Source organism: Gossypium arboreum, chromosome 2 (genome assembly GCF_025698485.1).
Source record: "Gossypium arboreum isolate Shixiya-1 chromosome 2, ASM2569848v2, whole genome shotgun sequence".
NCBI classification, from domain to species: Eukaryota; Viridiplantae; Streptophyta; class Magnoliopsida; order Malvales; family Malvaceae; genus Gossypium; species Gossypium arboreum.
The window spans coordinates 110,360,550-110,376,368 of record NC_069071.1 but is presented as its reverse complement, the minus strand read 5'-3'; the positions used below and the strand labels follow the sequence as shown (position 1 = coordinate 110,376,368).

The 15,819-nt window shown below is 32.6% G+C and overlaps 1 protein-coding gene across 1 annotated transcript; it reads right to left on the bottom strand.

The window, feature by feature from the left end:
- Positions 1–2,293: 2,293 nt before the first annotated feature.
- On the bottom strand, positions 2,294–6,426 carry LOC108466110 (protein DETOXIFICATION 42-like). Its single transcript, XM_053025158.1, has 13 exons — positions 5,704–6,426; positions 5,491–5,612; positions 4,822–5,022; positions 4,529–4,689; positions 4,311–4,446; positions 4,098–4,194; positions 3,906–4,006; positions 3,567–3,730; positions 3,375–3,446; positions 3,186–3,302; positions 2,984–3,079; positions 2,756–2,877; positions 2,294–2,620 (listed from the first exon to the last, which is right to left on the bottom strand). Exons 1-13 carry the CDS (start codon positions 5,778–5,780, stop codon positions 2,578–2,580), a joined length of 1,509 nt encoding a protein of 502 aa, XP_052881118.1. The 5' UTR covers positions 5,781–6,426; the 3' UTR covers positions 2,294–2,577.
- Positions 6,427–15,819: the final 9,393 nt, after the last annotated feature.

Sequence of the window (15,819 nt, the reverse complement as noted above, 5' to 3'; positions counted from 1 at the left end):
TGGATAATGCAACCTATTATTTTAAATTAGAATGAAAATTTCATAACGTATCACTTACATCAATAAGAAAGATTATAAGAAAAAATAAAAGTAACCTATAAACTCACAAGGTTTGAGAAATTATGCACTTATATCTTCAAAGGCATATCATTCAACTCTAATCAGACGTATTAAACAACTTTTGTTGAAAATAAGTCTTTGAGAATTTGAACATATTTCTAGAAAAGAGAACGTAGAAGTAGATGGTATCGCTGAACTGACTTTCAACTTTCGACAGGAATGAAAGACTACAACTATTTGTAGAATATCCGCTGAAGATTTCTAGATAATTTCATTAAATTATTCTATTTATTTTACATAAAAAATCTCTAAAATACTAATGCATTACCACGAAAATAATGAAAATATTATTGTCACTATTCCATAAATAAACAAAAGAAAAATAAATAAACTATTGTCATTGTAAAAAATAGTACAATCAAACTTAAAATATAATTAAAATTAAAAATTAAAAAAATAAAAAGAAAGAAGAAGAATTCTCATTTAAAAGGGTTGAGAATTCTTATTGAAAAGGGTTGCTACAAAATGAAAAAGAAAATCAAACCTAAAATATAAGTTTTTTTCCGAGTCAGGCCTAAATTTGTCTATATGTTTTTGTTTTTGTTTTGTTGTTTTTTATTATTATATTTCTATTATTTTGTTATTATTATTTGGATATTGTATAACTCTTGATTTATTGTTAAATTTGCTACTATTTTTAATTTGTATTTTAATTTTTAGTGTATTTGATTATTTGATTTATTATATTTTTTAAATTTGTTTTATATAAAAATTAATATGAACAGTCGGGTCGGGCTCGAGTTTAGTATTTTATTTAGATTGAACTTGAATAAAATTTTAGACCCATTTTTTTCAGCCTAACCTAGAAAACAGACCTAAAAATTTGCATTAATCGGTCCATGATCGATCTACATGCATAACCTTCAAAGAATTTAATATATAAAATTAAATACAATAATTTTTTTAATACATTCTTAAAACCCTGTTAATTTAAATATTAATAAAATAAAATGGTACAATTTGACACTATTTATTTCATAATGCTCTTTTAAGAATTAAAATATATATTACACATAATCTAAGTTCTAGGGTTCAAAAATAGAAGAGATTATTGATGAAATTTTGATGATAATAAAAAAGGTAAAATATTCTATCATAGTGTTTATTAATTAGAGTTTGGAAATTTATAGATTACTTGTAACAATTGTCAAATTAATTGTATGTGAACAAATTTAAATAATTTATTCAATGAAAAGATTTAATTAAAATTATAAAATTATACCAATCTTATTAAATATTTTTTTAAATACTTAAATTACTCTATTAATTTTAAAGATTTTATATGGAGTTGATTTTATATTATATATAAAAAATCATTTTGGTTCTTCATTTTATTTTTCATTTTTTAAGTTTTAAATTTGTTTGTTTGGCAAATCACACTAACTTAGCATACATGTGGATTATCATGTAGATAACACGTTAGTATTTAATTAAATTTTAAAAATATTTTTATAATTTTAATGATTTTTATTTTAAAAATAGTTTTATAATATTTTTTTGAATTTTAAAATTTAAAAATTAATTAAATGTTGACGTGTTATCCACATGGCGATCCACATATATGCCATATCAGCAAAGTTAAAACCATTAATTTTTCCTTTTATTTTGAAGTGATTTGACAAAAATATAAGTTTAATAATTATAAAAGATAAAAATTAGATGAACTAAAATAAACTTTTTATATAAAATTAGAGGACTAAATAAATCATTATGTCTTTCATCTACAATTGAATTAAATATATATATATGAATAATTTCAGATATGTTCTAATCATATCTTTCTTTTTTTTTTTCACTCAATGCCTAGAACTACTCATAACCTCTTCTCAACTTATAAATAAGAGGATAATACACTTCAGTGCACCACTTGAACCCACGTTTTCCTGTATAGAGAATAATACCAATGCCAACTGAGCCAAGACTCAATCGGCCTAATTAAATAAAATATTAAATGAAACTCTTATATCATAACAAACACCCACATGTAATATGATTATTCTTTTATCAAATATTGTGGATTGCTTAGCTAAACAAGCCTTGATTGAGAAAGACAATTTGCAAGTGTTTGATCTCCCCCCACGATGGTTCGCACCTTTATTGATATGGATAAGTCTAAGGGTAATCCTTCTGCTCAGAATGTCGCTATGTAATTAACTTAGCTTTATTTTTTTGTCAAAAAAAATATCATGGATTTATCAAATAAGGTTAATAATTGATTTTAAATTATAATACAATTATTCTTTCCTTCTTGACCTTTAATTAGGGTATATTAATAAATGGTAAAACTTCAAAAAAAAAAATTATAAGAATTAAAGTCAATAGCAATTTTTTTACTCCATTAAGTAATGAATTGAATCTTTCAAATAAAGAACATAAGTTGTCACAATTTGGAGTCCAACCCTGATCAACTTCGGAATAATTGGATGTTACACCACAAAAAATGCAGGGTTGTAGCAGTCAGTTTCGAAGAAAACTCCAAGGCCCCGTACCAGTGCCTACCCTGATGAACAATGTTAATGGAGAAGTATTAGAATCATACAGAACTTTCCCAAATAAAAAACCAAGTGAAATTTTCTGTTTGGTTGATCAGAAAACACCATGGAAGATAAATGAAACCATAGATGAATTATATTACCTCAAAAGACCGGCAAATACACGCAAATTCATAAAGATGGTCAAAGCAATCCAGATACCAATATAGCCACTGCTGGAGGACAGTATGAACAAGCAAAAGATGCTCACAACAGCAACCAAAACCTAAGAAAATGACAAGAAAATTGTATGAAGACAGAGAAAAAGCTTTTAACTTTGTTGGATATTACTTTTTGATTCACATGCAGAAGTGGGTTATAATTGAACTAACCATGGAGTAAGCTGAATAGGCAAAATCTGAAGCTCCATAGTTAACTCCATCGAAAACAAAGGCTAAAGTATTAATAGGTTGAGTTACTGCAATGAACTATATTGGCAAGAAAATGTTGATGATCGAACAAGTTAGCATTTGAAGAAAGATAACTTTTTTTTTTTTTTTTTGTAGAAACTTTTAGGAAGGAAGAGAGCTATACAGGAAAGCTGAGGTTCATGAGTTGCATAACATCCCTGTCGTTCGTAAATAGTTGAGCAGCAAATTGTGATAGAGCTGCTAGAGTACATGATAGCAGAAACCCCAACAGAACACCAATCTGCAGATAGAAATTGTAAGCAGAATATAGAGTTTGTAAGAAAGTGAAACAAGTGAAGTTTAATGTTAGAACCTGCAGCACACGGGAAGCGGTAGCGACTATCTTCTCGTAATCTTTCTTTGCGAATGAACTTGCAAGGATTGCCTGGAAAAAACGTGGGAAGTATGTAAATTGCAGCTCGTTTTTATGGGGTTAGAGATGAAGGCAAGGCAGAGGGGCAAACATCATGCATAGGCAACTGATTGAATTGAAATGAAAGCTTACTTGTCCTGCAACAGCCAATCCATCAGCAAGCAAAGAGGTTGCCAGCCAAATCTGCAAGCAAACTTGAAATGCAGCCATTGAGTTTGATCCCTGCCGAGCTGCTAATGATGCTGCGACGGTCACACAGGATGTTGTAGATATTACCTTAATCAATAGCTGAAATCCTGAAGTAGTGACAGCACACAGATATCATAGTCCTGCAAGTGTTCTATATCATTTTCTTTCTCGCAGAAGTTAAGGTAAATCAGTTGGCAAAAGCTGAACCACTAAATTTGATTTTACTTTAAACAATTAAACATTCTTTTTGAGTTTGTTAAGTACCATAAGTAAACCACTCACCACTTTTAAGGAATCGACTAAATTGTAGCTCTTTAAAGTTTGGCGGGCACAATTCGATTTTACCGGCTAATCTCCAAAGAAGTATGAGAAAGATTAAATACCTACAAATATGATGCATTAAGTGATTAAACCAGATGAAGATGCATTAAAAGACCAGACAGTTGACAGCCAATGAACCAGAAAATAACTTACTGAGAAACTACATGAACAATGCCTGCACCTTTGACACCAAGACGAAGTACGAACATCAATATAGGGTCCAAAATAACATTCATCGAGTCTCCTATGACTGCATTGGCAATTGCAAACAACTATGAGAGGTAGTTTACTCACAAAATGTGATGAATAATAAGATTCCTTAAAACTGGTTTCACAATGGCAGCCGATAATAGAAATCTTGCTTACTGATAGCATATAAGGGAGTTTTAGTATCCTTTAATCCCCGGAAAACCCCTTGTGCAGCTAATGAGAGAAGAATAGCTGGAGCACCGAGTGATCTTAATGTTAAGTACTGTTGGGCTATATTGAGCATAGGAGATTCCTGGAAAAAAGCAAAAGTAGTATCAATAACCAGAGAAACAGTGTTTAAAATGCTACAAGGGAATTGCTAAATGAACACTCACAGAATTTACACCCATATAACCTAAGAGAGGTTTAGCAGCGAAAATGAGGAATAAAGTTTGAAGTATCCCAAGCATGCTACCAATAACCAGAGCTGAAGATGCTGATGGTACATGCTTTTTACTGTTGCCATCAGGCTGGCTTTTTTTCACGTTACCGTTGCCTACAAATGAGACATTTATGCTATCACTATTAAAATTATAGATAAAGCAGAAAAATGCTATATGTAACAGATAAAATCAACACTTGTAAAGAACTTGAACAAAACCAGGGAGAGAGTATGTGGAAAGCATACCAGTTAGAGGCACCAATTCCTGGTTGACATCACTTTCCCTTTCCGGGTTTGCATCTTGCTCTGCTTCGGTAGTCGGTTTGCTGGTAGCTTCTTCCTCAGCAACAAAAGAAGTAGTAATACTGACTAGTGGGAACATGGTAATTCTTGATATTTGATTAAAAATTGCAACCGAAACTCCTACAGAAGCTAACTCCACAGCACCTAACGAAAAGAGATATATATATTATAACTGATTCAGTATTAGCTCTGTAATCAAATCATTAAAGAAAACATTTTATTTATGAAGAAATCTCATGGATGCATAATCATGTAGAGAAACCAAATGGTTTTTGAGAATCACAAACATTAGCTACATATACGGCAAACAGATCAAGCCACTGATGATACAGAAACTATATTAAATGACTTGTAAATTGGCAAACCCTGTAGGATGGATATCTTCTATGTGATGCCTAGCTTCTATTTCCAAATTGTAATTAAAACAAAATATTTGCTTATGCATGAAATATTCAAACTTCCATAATCTTGATACATATTTGAACATGTGTATGAATAGAGGTATAATCCTAATAATATATGAAAAAAAGGTGAGATAGTCATGTCGAATACATACGCACTCATATTAAGTCCTTATAATGATAACAAGGGGAGAAGAAAGTGAGCACAAACCTATACGGCCAATGAATGCCGTGTCAATTAGAGAAGCAATAGGGTCTGCCAATAAAGCAAGTGTTGCTGGTACTGCGATATTTACTATTTCTGAGCCTAGTTCATCCCTCTTCAAAACATTTCTGGCAAAATTATTATCAAACTATAAGGTATTATAATAAAAAAGAAAATTTAAAATAATAATAATCATACTGATTGGAAGATGAAGAATACCTTGAATCTTTGAAGAACATTAAAAGGGGTAACTTTCCCATATTGCTCCACAAACTTAAAATGGCACCAACTCCCATGAATACACTGTGGCTACTCAACAAGCAACTGGTGAGTAGCAAGTTCAAACTTCCTAAAAAAAATTTATCTAAAAAGAAAAAAAAAAGTAATTATATAAATTTATCTAACTTTTGGTTTTTTATTGGGACAAAGCCAAAAGAAAAACAGGAAGTGGTCAACCCCCAACCTGCAATTCGAATTCAATAATGGGAAAGAATTTAAAGGGATCAAAATGATTTTACAGAAATTCAAGGTGAACAAGGTTTATGCAAATTCAAAATGGCTAGATGTTTCCAATTTTTTAACAAGTTGTAAGGACCAGGTATTGCATAAACCTTCCTTAGATAAACAAGTCCCAGAGATCCCACCAAGGTAATTAAATAATTATATATTATTCATCAACCTAGGGTAGCCGAAAAATAAACAAAAACAAAAGAAAACAGTACAACAAGAAATCTACATAATCAAAAGAAATTGCTCAAGGACCATGGGCGCCATCTGTCTTGGTTCTCAACAGGGTACACTGATGAGTTTCATGCACCATGGTCTTCAGCAATGACTTATGATAGAAATTAATACGGGTGCCTATTGCATTTTACAAACAGGGGAAACTATTATACATATATAAGTATGCATGTCATGGAGGATAAACAGCCAACTCTCTCGTTCAACCATATATTCTACCAACATGTCCGTCTCAAAGGATTCTTTTTTTCTAAGAAAAGAAATTTTGATCCAGTCTTCCTTAAAAAACGATAGTTCACAGGGTTTGGGATTTGCGTCATCGTAATTTTATTACTATTTTTCCTTATTTTCAGCTTACATAAAAATTCAGTTAAAAAATTATAACTAGATTTGATATATATGCCGATTTTAGAAAAAAATTAGGGCATAATTGCAAAAAAAGCCCACATCCTTTGGGAGCTTTCGAATATATACCCCTAACCTTTTGATTTTCTGAAATCGACCCTCAATGTAATGGATTTTTCAGACATCAATCTAGTTAAAATGGTAACCGTCAGCTAACCGTTAGTCAACAGCCAGTCAAAAAAATTGGTCTATGTGGTGTTCTAGTTGACTGATGACATGGCAAACATTAAAATAATAACGTGACGTGGCAAAAAATTAAACAAATTTAATAAATATAAAACAAAAAAAAACCATAAATCTCTAAATCATCTCAAACCCCAAATTCGAATTTTTTTCCTAAATTCTAAAATACCCAAATCATGAAATTCCCTAAATCCATAACATCTGAAATTTTTATTGAATCCCTAAATTCTTCAACAATCTCCTTTTTGACTCATTGATTAAGGGATTTTTCTACATCCTTAATCCCTTAGAACCAAATCGTGAAATCCATAATCTTTCCAGAAATTTTTATTTTTCTTCCTTGTCGTTTGAAATCATGGATTCACATAGTTCGAATAGTCAGTCTAGAGGTTGGGTAACGCATGGTTCGAAGAAAAAATCGTCATATGCAAATATTGTTACTTCATCGCGGAGGGAGTATTTCTACAATGGACCAGCAGTAAAATGTCACTACAATAAGTTAGCTCCAAGAGACACTTCATGAAGCGATTTAAATCCGAGGAAGAGATTTTATGTAACACCCTTAACCCGTATCCGTCATCGAAACAGGGTTACAATGCATTACCGGAACAAACAGATCAAATACAAACATTTCATATTATTTAACATTCATGTCAGATATTATTCATAAAGTCCCTTATATGAGCTCTCTAAACCCAAAATATGCAATAGAAATAAGTCGGGACTAATTTGGGTACTCAGAGAATTTTTCGCTAAATTTTAAAATTTTTCCTAGGTGCAGGGTACACATGCCCATGTGGTCAGGCCGTGTAAACATGCTCGTGTCACAAGTCGTGTGTGCATTCGAAATAGGGCACATAGCCATGTCCCAACTCCCATGTAACTCTCTGACTTAAGTCACACGGCCGAGTCACACACCTGTGTGTAAGTGCAAGGGTCGCACGACCAAGCTACACGGCCGTGTGCCAGGCAGTGTAAAAAATACTTGGGCCTTCTGTTTCTCAATTTTAAAGATGCAGGGGACACACGGCAAAACCACACACCCATGTGCTAGGCCGTGTGTCACACACGACTGAGACACACGTCCGTGTCTCTACCAGTATAGATGAAAATAAACCATTTTCAAGGCCATTTTCAAGGTTACTTTTCTCACCCAATTAGTCTTTTACCTGCATAAACACTTTAACACATACACAAGCCAATCCAAGACATTTAAACCAAGCCAAAAATCAAGTCTTATGCATGACATATTACTTCATAAATCCATATATCCAAACTTAACTATTTGTCCAAAAATACATTTAGACATACTTATGAAATTTACTATCAATTGCCCATACTTAACACTCATATCAAACATGACATTATCTCAAATATATATATATATATATCAAAACACATTTATTACAAGGCATACCAATGGCTAATTACAACCAAAACATTTATATGCCAACATTGGCTATTTAAACCTATACATGCCATTATAATCAGAAATTAATTTACTATTTATACCAAAATGAGTCGATGAATAGTTTGATGTGTCTACGACTAGCTTCCAACTTAAACGAGCTTTCAAGCTACTATAAAACAAAGAAAATAAAAAAAAGTAAGCATTTAATGCTTAGTAAGTCCGTATAACAAGAAATAAAGTTACCATTCATTTACATTTAAGGTAAGCATACAAAATCCAAGCAATTTGGCTAATAGCCTAAACACACAACTTCATCAACATGTTAGTCATGTATTTCATGTGAACATCAAGAATCAGGGATGAGTTCATCAAATATCATATTTCCATGTATTTTCAGGTATATATAGGTAATATCTTATTCAAAATTCACCTTAACTTATATCAAAACTTTATTCGTTGAACAATTTGAAATATCGATGGATACACGATAATACGCACGAAGTGTATGAATTTGTAATCCGTCAACTCATATTCGGGAGTGCTCATTAAAGCACATAATCGGGAAGCCCTCTCTTGAGCTATATAATGGGAAACTCATGTGAGCCATGTAACGAAAAGCTTATTCGGGCTATATAACAGGAAGCTCATAAGAGCCAAAATCGAAAAGCTCATGTGAGCCAATAACGGGTAGCTCCGAAGAGCTATTAAACAGGAAGCTCCGGATAGCCATGTATTGAGAAGTTCAAGCGAGTCATATCGGGAAGCTCCGGAGAGCCATTAATCAGGAAGCTCACAAAAAGCCTTTAATCGGAAAGCTTATGAAGAGCCATTTATCAGGACGCTGATAAGAGTTGCGGTGTGTCCACAACACATGCAGGATCACAACCGATCGGGATGCTCTGAAGAGCTATTAACAGGAAGCTCGCAAGAACCATATAACGGGAAGCTCGAGAGGGCTAATAGCACGATGCTTTTCTCAGCTGTTATGTAGCACCTCAAACCTGAATCCGTTGTCGAAATAGGGTTATGGAGCATTACCAAAATTTACAGAACAAAGAAATGATATTCCACATCATACAATATTCATATCAGAAATCAAACATAAAATCCCTTATATAAACCCTCGAGTCCAAAACATGTATTAAAAATGAGTCGGGACTAAACCGGGTACTCAGAGAATTTTTCGTAAAATATTAAAAATTTTCCTAGGTGCAGGGGTTATACGCTCGTATGGTTAGGCCGTGTGGTTCACACAGCCAAGAGACACGCCCGTGTCTTAGGCCGTGTAACTCTCTAACTTGAGTCATACGGCCAAGCCATACGTCCATGTACTAGGTCATGTATAAATACATATGCATTCTGTTTTGAAGTTTTAAAGATGCAGGGGACACAAGGCCATATCACATGCCCATATGCTAGACCGTGTGTCACACGCGGCTGAGACACACCTATGTCTATATCCGTGTGGATGAAAATAGGCTATTTTCCAAGCCATATTTCTCACCCCATTTTATCATCCTCCTATACCAACACTTTAATACATTCACAAACTATTATAAGTCATTTAACCCAACTCGAAATCAAGTCCTATACATGATATAATACCTCATATAATCAAGTATACACACTTACTTAAATTGCCAAGTTCACATATATGCATATCTTATCAAATATTCTAACTTAATTCAATCATCAATATACCAATATAATTTCTATCAATCAACTATTTCAAACACATACCAAATATATCCATCACAAGCCATTCCAATGGTTGGTTACAATTAAAGCATTTATATGCCGATATTGGCCAATTAACCTATACATGCCATTATAACCATAATTAATTTACCATATATATACCAAAATAGGCTGATGGATAGTGTGAGTGATCTCCGCCAAGCTTCCAATCTAACGAGCCTCCAAATTACTATAGAATAGGGAAAAATAAAACAGAGTAAGCATGAAATGCTTAGTAATTTTGTATAACATGGTAATTAACTTACCACTCATTTAAATTCAATATAAACATACAAGGCACATTCAATCAACTTGATCACGAGCCCTAACACAAATCCTCAGCACCCTTGTTAGTCATATATTTCATATAAATATCAAGAAACATATATGGGCTCAATAATAATTAGATTTCCATGTACATATATTTTTCACATCATGTATTCATACAACAGATACAAATCATATCCTTGTATTTCAAGTATATTTTCATAATAATTTGTCTCGAGTTCAGACTATTTCATGTCGAAACTTTGCCCATTAAATCAATCAAAGTGTCGATGGTTATACAGGTAGTATGATCGAGATATACAAATATATAATCATAGGTAAACATATTCATCAAACAAATTCCATGTTCATATAGCATTATCTCATATTTCCATATATCATGTATTATCATTTTCGTGTATTTCAAGCAGATATGTGTAATAATTCATTTTGTGTTCATTTTTTCTCATGTCAGGATTTTGCCCATTGAATCATTGAAAACATTAATGGATACACAGGTAGTACACTTGAAGTGTACAAATCAGAAATCCATCAATTCATATTCAGGAGTGCTCTTTAAAGCACATAATTGGGAAATCCTCTCTCAAGCCATATAACAGGAAGCTCACAAAGAGCCATTAATTGGGAATATTAAATTGAGATAGTACATTTGGTATAAGTAAGTAAATATATATTTTGATCAATAGGGTAATTTGAATGATAAGATAATGTGAAAATATGCCATGCTTAAGACTTAGTTTTAGATTGGTTTGAATGACTTGTATTGGTTTGTGAATGTGGTAAAATGTTAATGTAGGTGGAAAACAAATTGGGTAAGAAATGTGGTTTAGAAATGACCTATTTTCGTCTACACGGGCAGAGACACGGGCGTGTATCTCAGCCGTGTGTGTGTCTCAGTCGTTTGTGACACATGGCCTAGTACATGGGCGTGTAGTTTGGCCGTGTGTCCCCTGCATCTTTAAATTTGCAAAATAAAATGCTCATAATTATTCACACGACCTAGCACACGGGCATACGGCTTGGCTGTGTGACCCAAGTCAGAAAACTCCCTAATTTGGACATGAACAGGGACACAATCATGTGTCCTTATTTTGAATGCCCACATGGCCTGAGACACGCGGCCTGACCATATGGGCGTGTGTCTCTTGCACCTTGGAAAAATTTTGATTTTTTCCGAAAAATTCTCTGAGTTCCCGATTTAGTCCCGGCTTGTTACTAATGCATAATTGGGGCTTGAGGGTTCATATAATGGACAATATGATTGTATAAGATTGATTTCTGATGTGAATAATAATAATATCTGTATTTGATCTGTAAATCTCGGTAATGCTTCGTAATCTTGTTTCGGCAACGGATATAGGTTAGGGGTGTTAGACATAAGACATATACATTCCATCTTTTGTGCGGTAAGTATACAATTACACTTGAGAACGTAACTTTACAATTCAATTTATCGGTGGATGGGCCAGTCGTTATAGGGGTAGTGATCATTAGCGATTGGAGCACAATTTGCGAACAACTATTAAGCAATGTGCCAAACAAGTTTTTTGGTGATCAGATAGAGCTGAAATGGTTGGAAGAAAATTTCAATTATATTGACAACTCCCCGAGTGCCTTTGAAAGAGAACAATACGCCCGAGCATTCATCTTGAGGTTAATTAGGGGTCTTCTAATGCCTGATAAATCTCAATAGTTGATACATTTAAGGTGGCTACTACAACTCGTCAACTTGAAAGAAAATAGGCGACTCGGTCGGAGATCAATTGTGTTGGCCACATTATACCGAGATATGTATCGGATGACGCAACCACAAAAAAATTAACATCAGTGGTTGCATACTCCTGCAGTCATGGGCATGGTACTAGCTACCATTTTTGCATTCCTGAATAAACACCCCTTATCATAATATTTTTTTAATTCTTTTATTTTTTAAATAATATATTTGATTAAGTGGAACAATGAGGCGAGTTATGTTGGTATAGCGGACGAGCTAAAAGATATCTGGCTACTATTAGATCAACAATTGAAAGCTAAGGTTAGTTTTTGAATTTTTATATTATATAAAATTTATGTAAGAATTTGAAATTTAGTATTAGATCGATAATAAAATTTTAATTTCGTACTATAGTTTTCAGGTGACTTGGCTGCTATACAAGCTGAAAGAGTGTCCTACGAAGCGCACTTTTAAAGAACATTTTGCCACCTCGGTTGAAAACGTATCCCGTAGGACGTATTTTCTTCTCTCCCATTTTCAACTCTAACCCCAAACCCGTGAAAAAATCCAGAACCTGGGAATCTTGGGATAATTTTCAGATTAGGCTTCCATGTTGTTATTTTTTTCAATTTCTTCCCTTAGTTGCCTATATAAAGGGGGGTTTGCTCCCCCTACTTCATCAAATCTCTCGGCTACTACACACGTTCTCACAAGTGCATAAAACAAACTATTTTAAAAAAAATTATAAGCGCGGCTTTACTGTAAGTGTACAGGTCAATTGTAATATTTATAGTGTTATAATGGAACACCGGAGTGTTTCAAGGATTGAACCTAAAGGTGATGGCGATTGAGCAATAAATAGCATACATGATAGAGTCTAAGCTACTACTAATACTATTTTATATTATGCAAAATCATAACAATGAATTTTTGCAAGAAAATTAAATATTCTAATCTAGAGACTAAATTGCTAAGAGTATAAAACTAAGAATTTAACCAAATAAATGACTAGCGGTGGTTGGTTGATTTCAATGTGGTTCACCAATTCTCGGACAAAAAACTTAAATCGCTTAAATTACTAAGTGGCTCCATTTTATCTTTCGATATCACTTTTATCGACTTAGACGAATTAATTCCAATTTATCTCTCGATCTTACCGGTTAATCTGAAGCTAATGAATGGGTGCACAACAAGATTAAATTTCGGTCTCACTTGCCTAGATATTCCTTTAGGGGCATCACTTTCTAAGTTTTTAGGTCTATTCAATTTAGTCCAATTTATTACGATTTAGTCATTTGTTCAAAAATCAACTTACCTACATCTCCATCAACCAATCCCCTTTTAGCTGAAAATAAAGTGAATGAATATGGAAATGAAAAGCAAAGAAGCCATTAAAGTAAATATTAAGAAAAATATAAAAGTTGAGATTTTTATTTAAGAAAACTTAAAGAACATGAACCCAAAAACATTTAACAAAGAAATCTAAAGTAATAAACATAAAAAGGAACTGACTTTAATAGATTTAAAGTTGAAAAAGATGAAATACATTAAACTAAAGTTAAAAATGTCTTATAAATAAGGTATAGGGACTGAAAGTGTAAATAAACCTAAGCTACAATGATAACTAACTTAATTTAACACTAAGAACAACAAGAGCAAGAAGTAAACGTAGAAAAAATGAACTCTAAAATTAAGAAAGAATAAGAGAAAATGAAAACCCTAAAAAAAAGTAGAAAAAATAAGAGAAAACCTATAGAAAACTAAGGCTAAAACTAAACTAATGTGTGTGTGTCTCTGTCTCGGCCAATTTTGGCTGTTTTAGGTGGAATTTTGATGGATTTTCGTTGCTAAAATTGCCGCTATATGGGCCTTGGGTGATTGGTGGACCAGGTGGACAAAAAATACCCTTTTTGTCTAATTTTGTCCCATTGAGAATATCAATTTTGCGAAACTCGAAAGAAGATATCGCGATACCTCGGGCAGTGTCAAGCCTTGGGGTCTTCTTAAAAAGGTGGATATCATGATACCCAAAATAGATATCGCAATACAACCGAATGGTGTCTCCAATCTTCCATACTATTGGAGGTATCGCAATTCTAAGGTGTGGATATCACGACACCCTTTCCTTTGGTGTCATTCTCATTCATTTTCAACCTCCAACACGTCCCTAAACCACTCAATCACACGTTAGGCCCCTCAACAGCATCATAGGCCAAATTGGGTCACAAAATGAGCAAAAACGAGACATTTTCACTCATTGACTTAAAATTTAAAAATTACAAAAAAAACTATGCAAAATTATTTTGCTCGAGAATAAGCTCTTAAGCATATCGGGAAAGCCTAATTTGCCACATTAGTTTGTGGCAGATCAGCCGCCATCCCTTACAAAATAAAATTTTTTCTCCTAAATTGTTTTTTTTTGTTGAGTGTTGAAATTTTTGGACGAAGAGATTTATTTGTGTTTGTGTTTGAGAGAGACAATGTGTAACAAACCGATTTTCAATAGTGCTGAAAATGACATTTTCAAAACCCTATTTTTATAAACCAAGCCTGTAAATATTAATATTTAATATTAATATTATGACATTTTCAAAACCCTATTTTTGTAAACCAAGTCTATAAATATTAATATTTAATATTTACGAAGCTAATGTAGATATATATTAAAGTTTGGTCTTGTAATTTTGTCGAATTGATAATTAATTAAGGTATAAAGACTAAATTGTAAAAGTTTATAGCTATAGTTTTTTAAATTGGCCAAAGGTTTAGGGATTCAAATTGAAATTAATCCAATGTCCAAAATGGAAAATAAACTATCATGAATAAGCTATAGTGGACGGTAAATGATAAGATTCCTATAAGCTTATTTAATATTAATTAACATTATGATTAATTATTTAAACTAATCCTTAATTATGCTATATGAGCAAATTAGTGAGTTGACAACCATTGTCATCTTCATCTTTCCACCGTCCCATTTAGAAGAAAAACACAAGGAAAAAACTTTGAATTCCTTCAAGCTTTCGACTAAGAATTAATAGGTAATTTCAAGTCATTTTAATATTTTTGAGGTCATGGGAGCTTGATTTAACTAGCCTATGTACCAATTTGTAAAATTTTTAAAATTTTTAAAAGTTCTCATTGATGATTTCTTAAAGAAATTGGTGTTAAATTGATAGATTTTAAGCTTAGATGTGAAAAATGACTAGATTGTCGAGATTAATTGTTAGTTTTGTTTAGAAGGACCAAAGTGAATAAATTGGAAAATTGATGTGAAATTTCTATAACAATAGATATTATAGGGTCTATTATGAATATGATTGAGGTCGATTTTGAAACCAAAGCTCAAATTTGAAAGTTATAACTATTTCAATTTTAGGGACTAAATTGAATAAAATACAAAATGAATGAATAGTATTTATTTATTTTTGGTCATGAAGACTACCAATAAATTTTTTTTTTGGTTGTAATTAAGGTATCTACCGTCCATAGTAATGACTGATCCCCTCTTGCCATGGTTTCTCCCATGTGTGTGTATATATATACATTAGCAAAACTGAGCAGAGATTAGATAAATGCTGCCTACCATCTATTGAATAACACTTAAATGGTGGCATAAATAGGAAAGTGGTTGCCTGACTCTAGCATGCCTGATTACTAATTATGCCGGAGAGAAAGGAGATAAATATGGAGTACATCATGCTCCATCACTGATCAATTTTACAAACATTACAAATTTAAACATAGGATGGTAAGTACCATAGTAGCACATTAAAAGCAAATAGATTTAGAGTGTCTTAGTAATCCTTGAGCATCAAGCATCACATAAAGAAAAAAGATAAAAGGAGAATTTAAT

Excerpts from the sequence above, each read along its gene's own strand:
- LOC108466110 (XM_053025158.1), bottom strand. The coding sequence starts at position 5,780 with ATGGGAGTTGGTGCCATTTTAAGTTTGTGGAGCAATATGGGAAAGTTA. Across the intron at positions 5,613-5,703 it reads ATGTTCTTCAAAGATTCAAG|AAATGTTTTGAAGAGGGATG; the intron begins GTATTCTTCATC and ends TAATTTTGCCAG. Across the intron at positions 4,195-4,310 it reads AACTCCCTTATATGCTATCA|TCATAGGAGACTCGATGAAT; the intron begins GTAAGCAAGATT and ends TTGCCAATGCAG.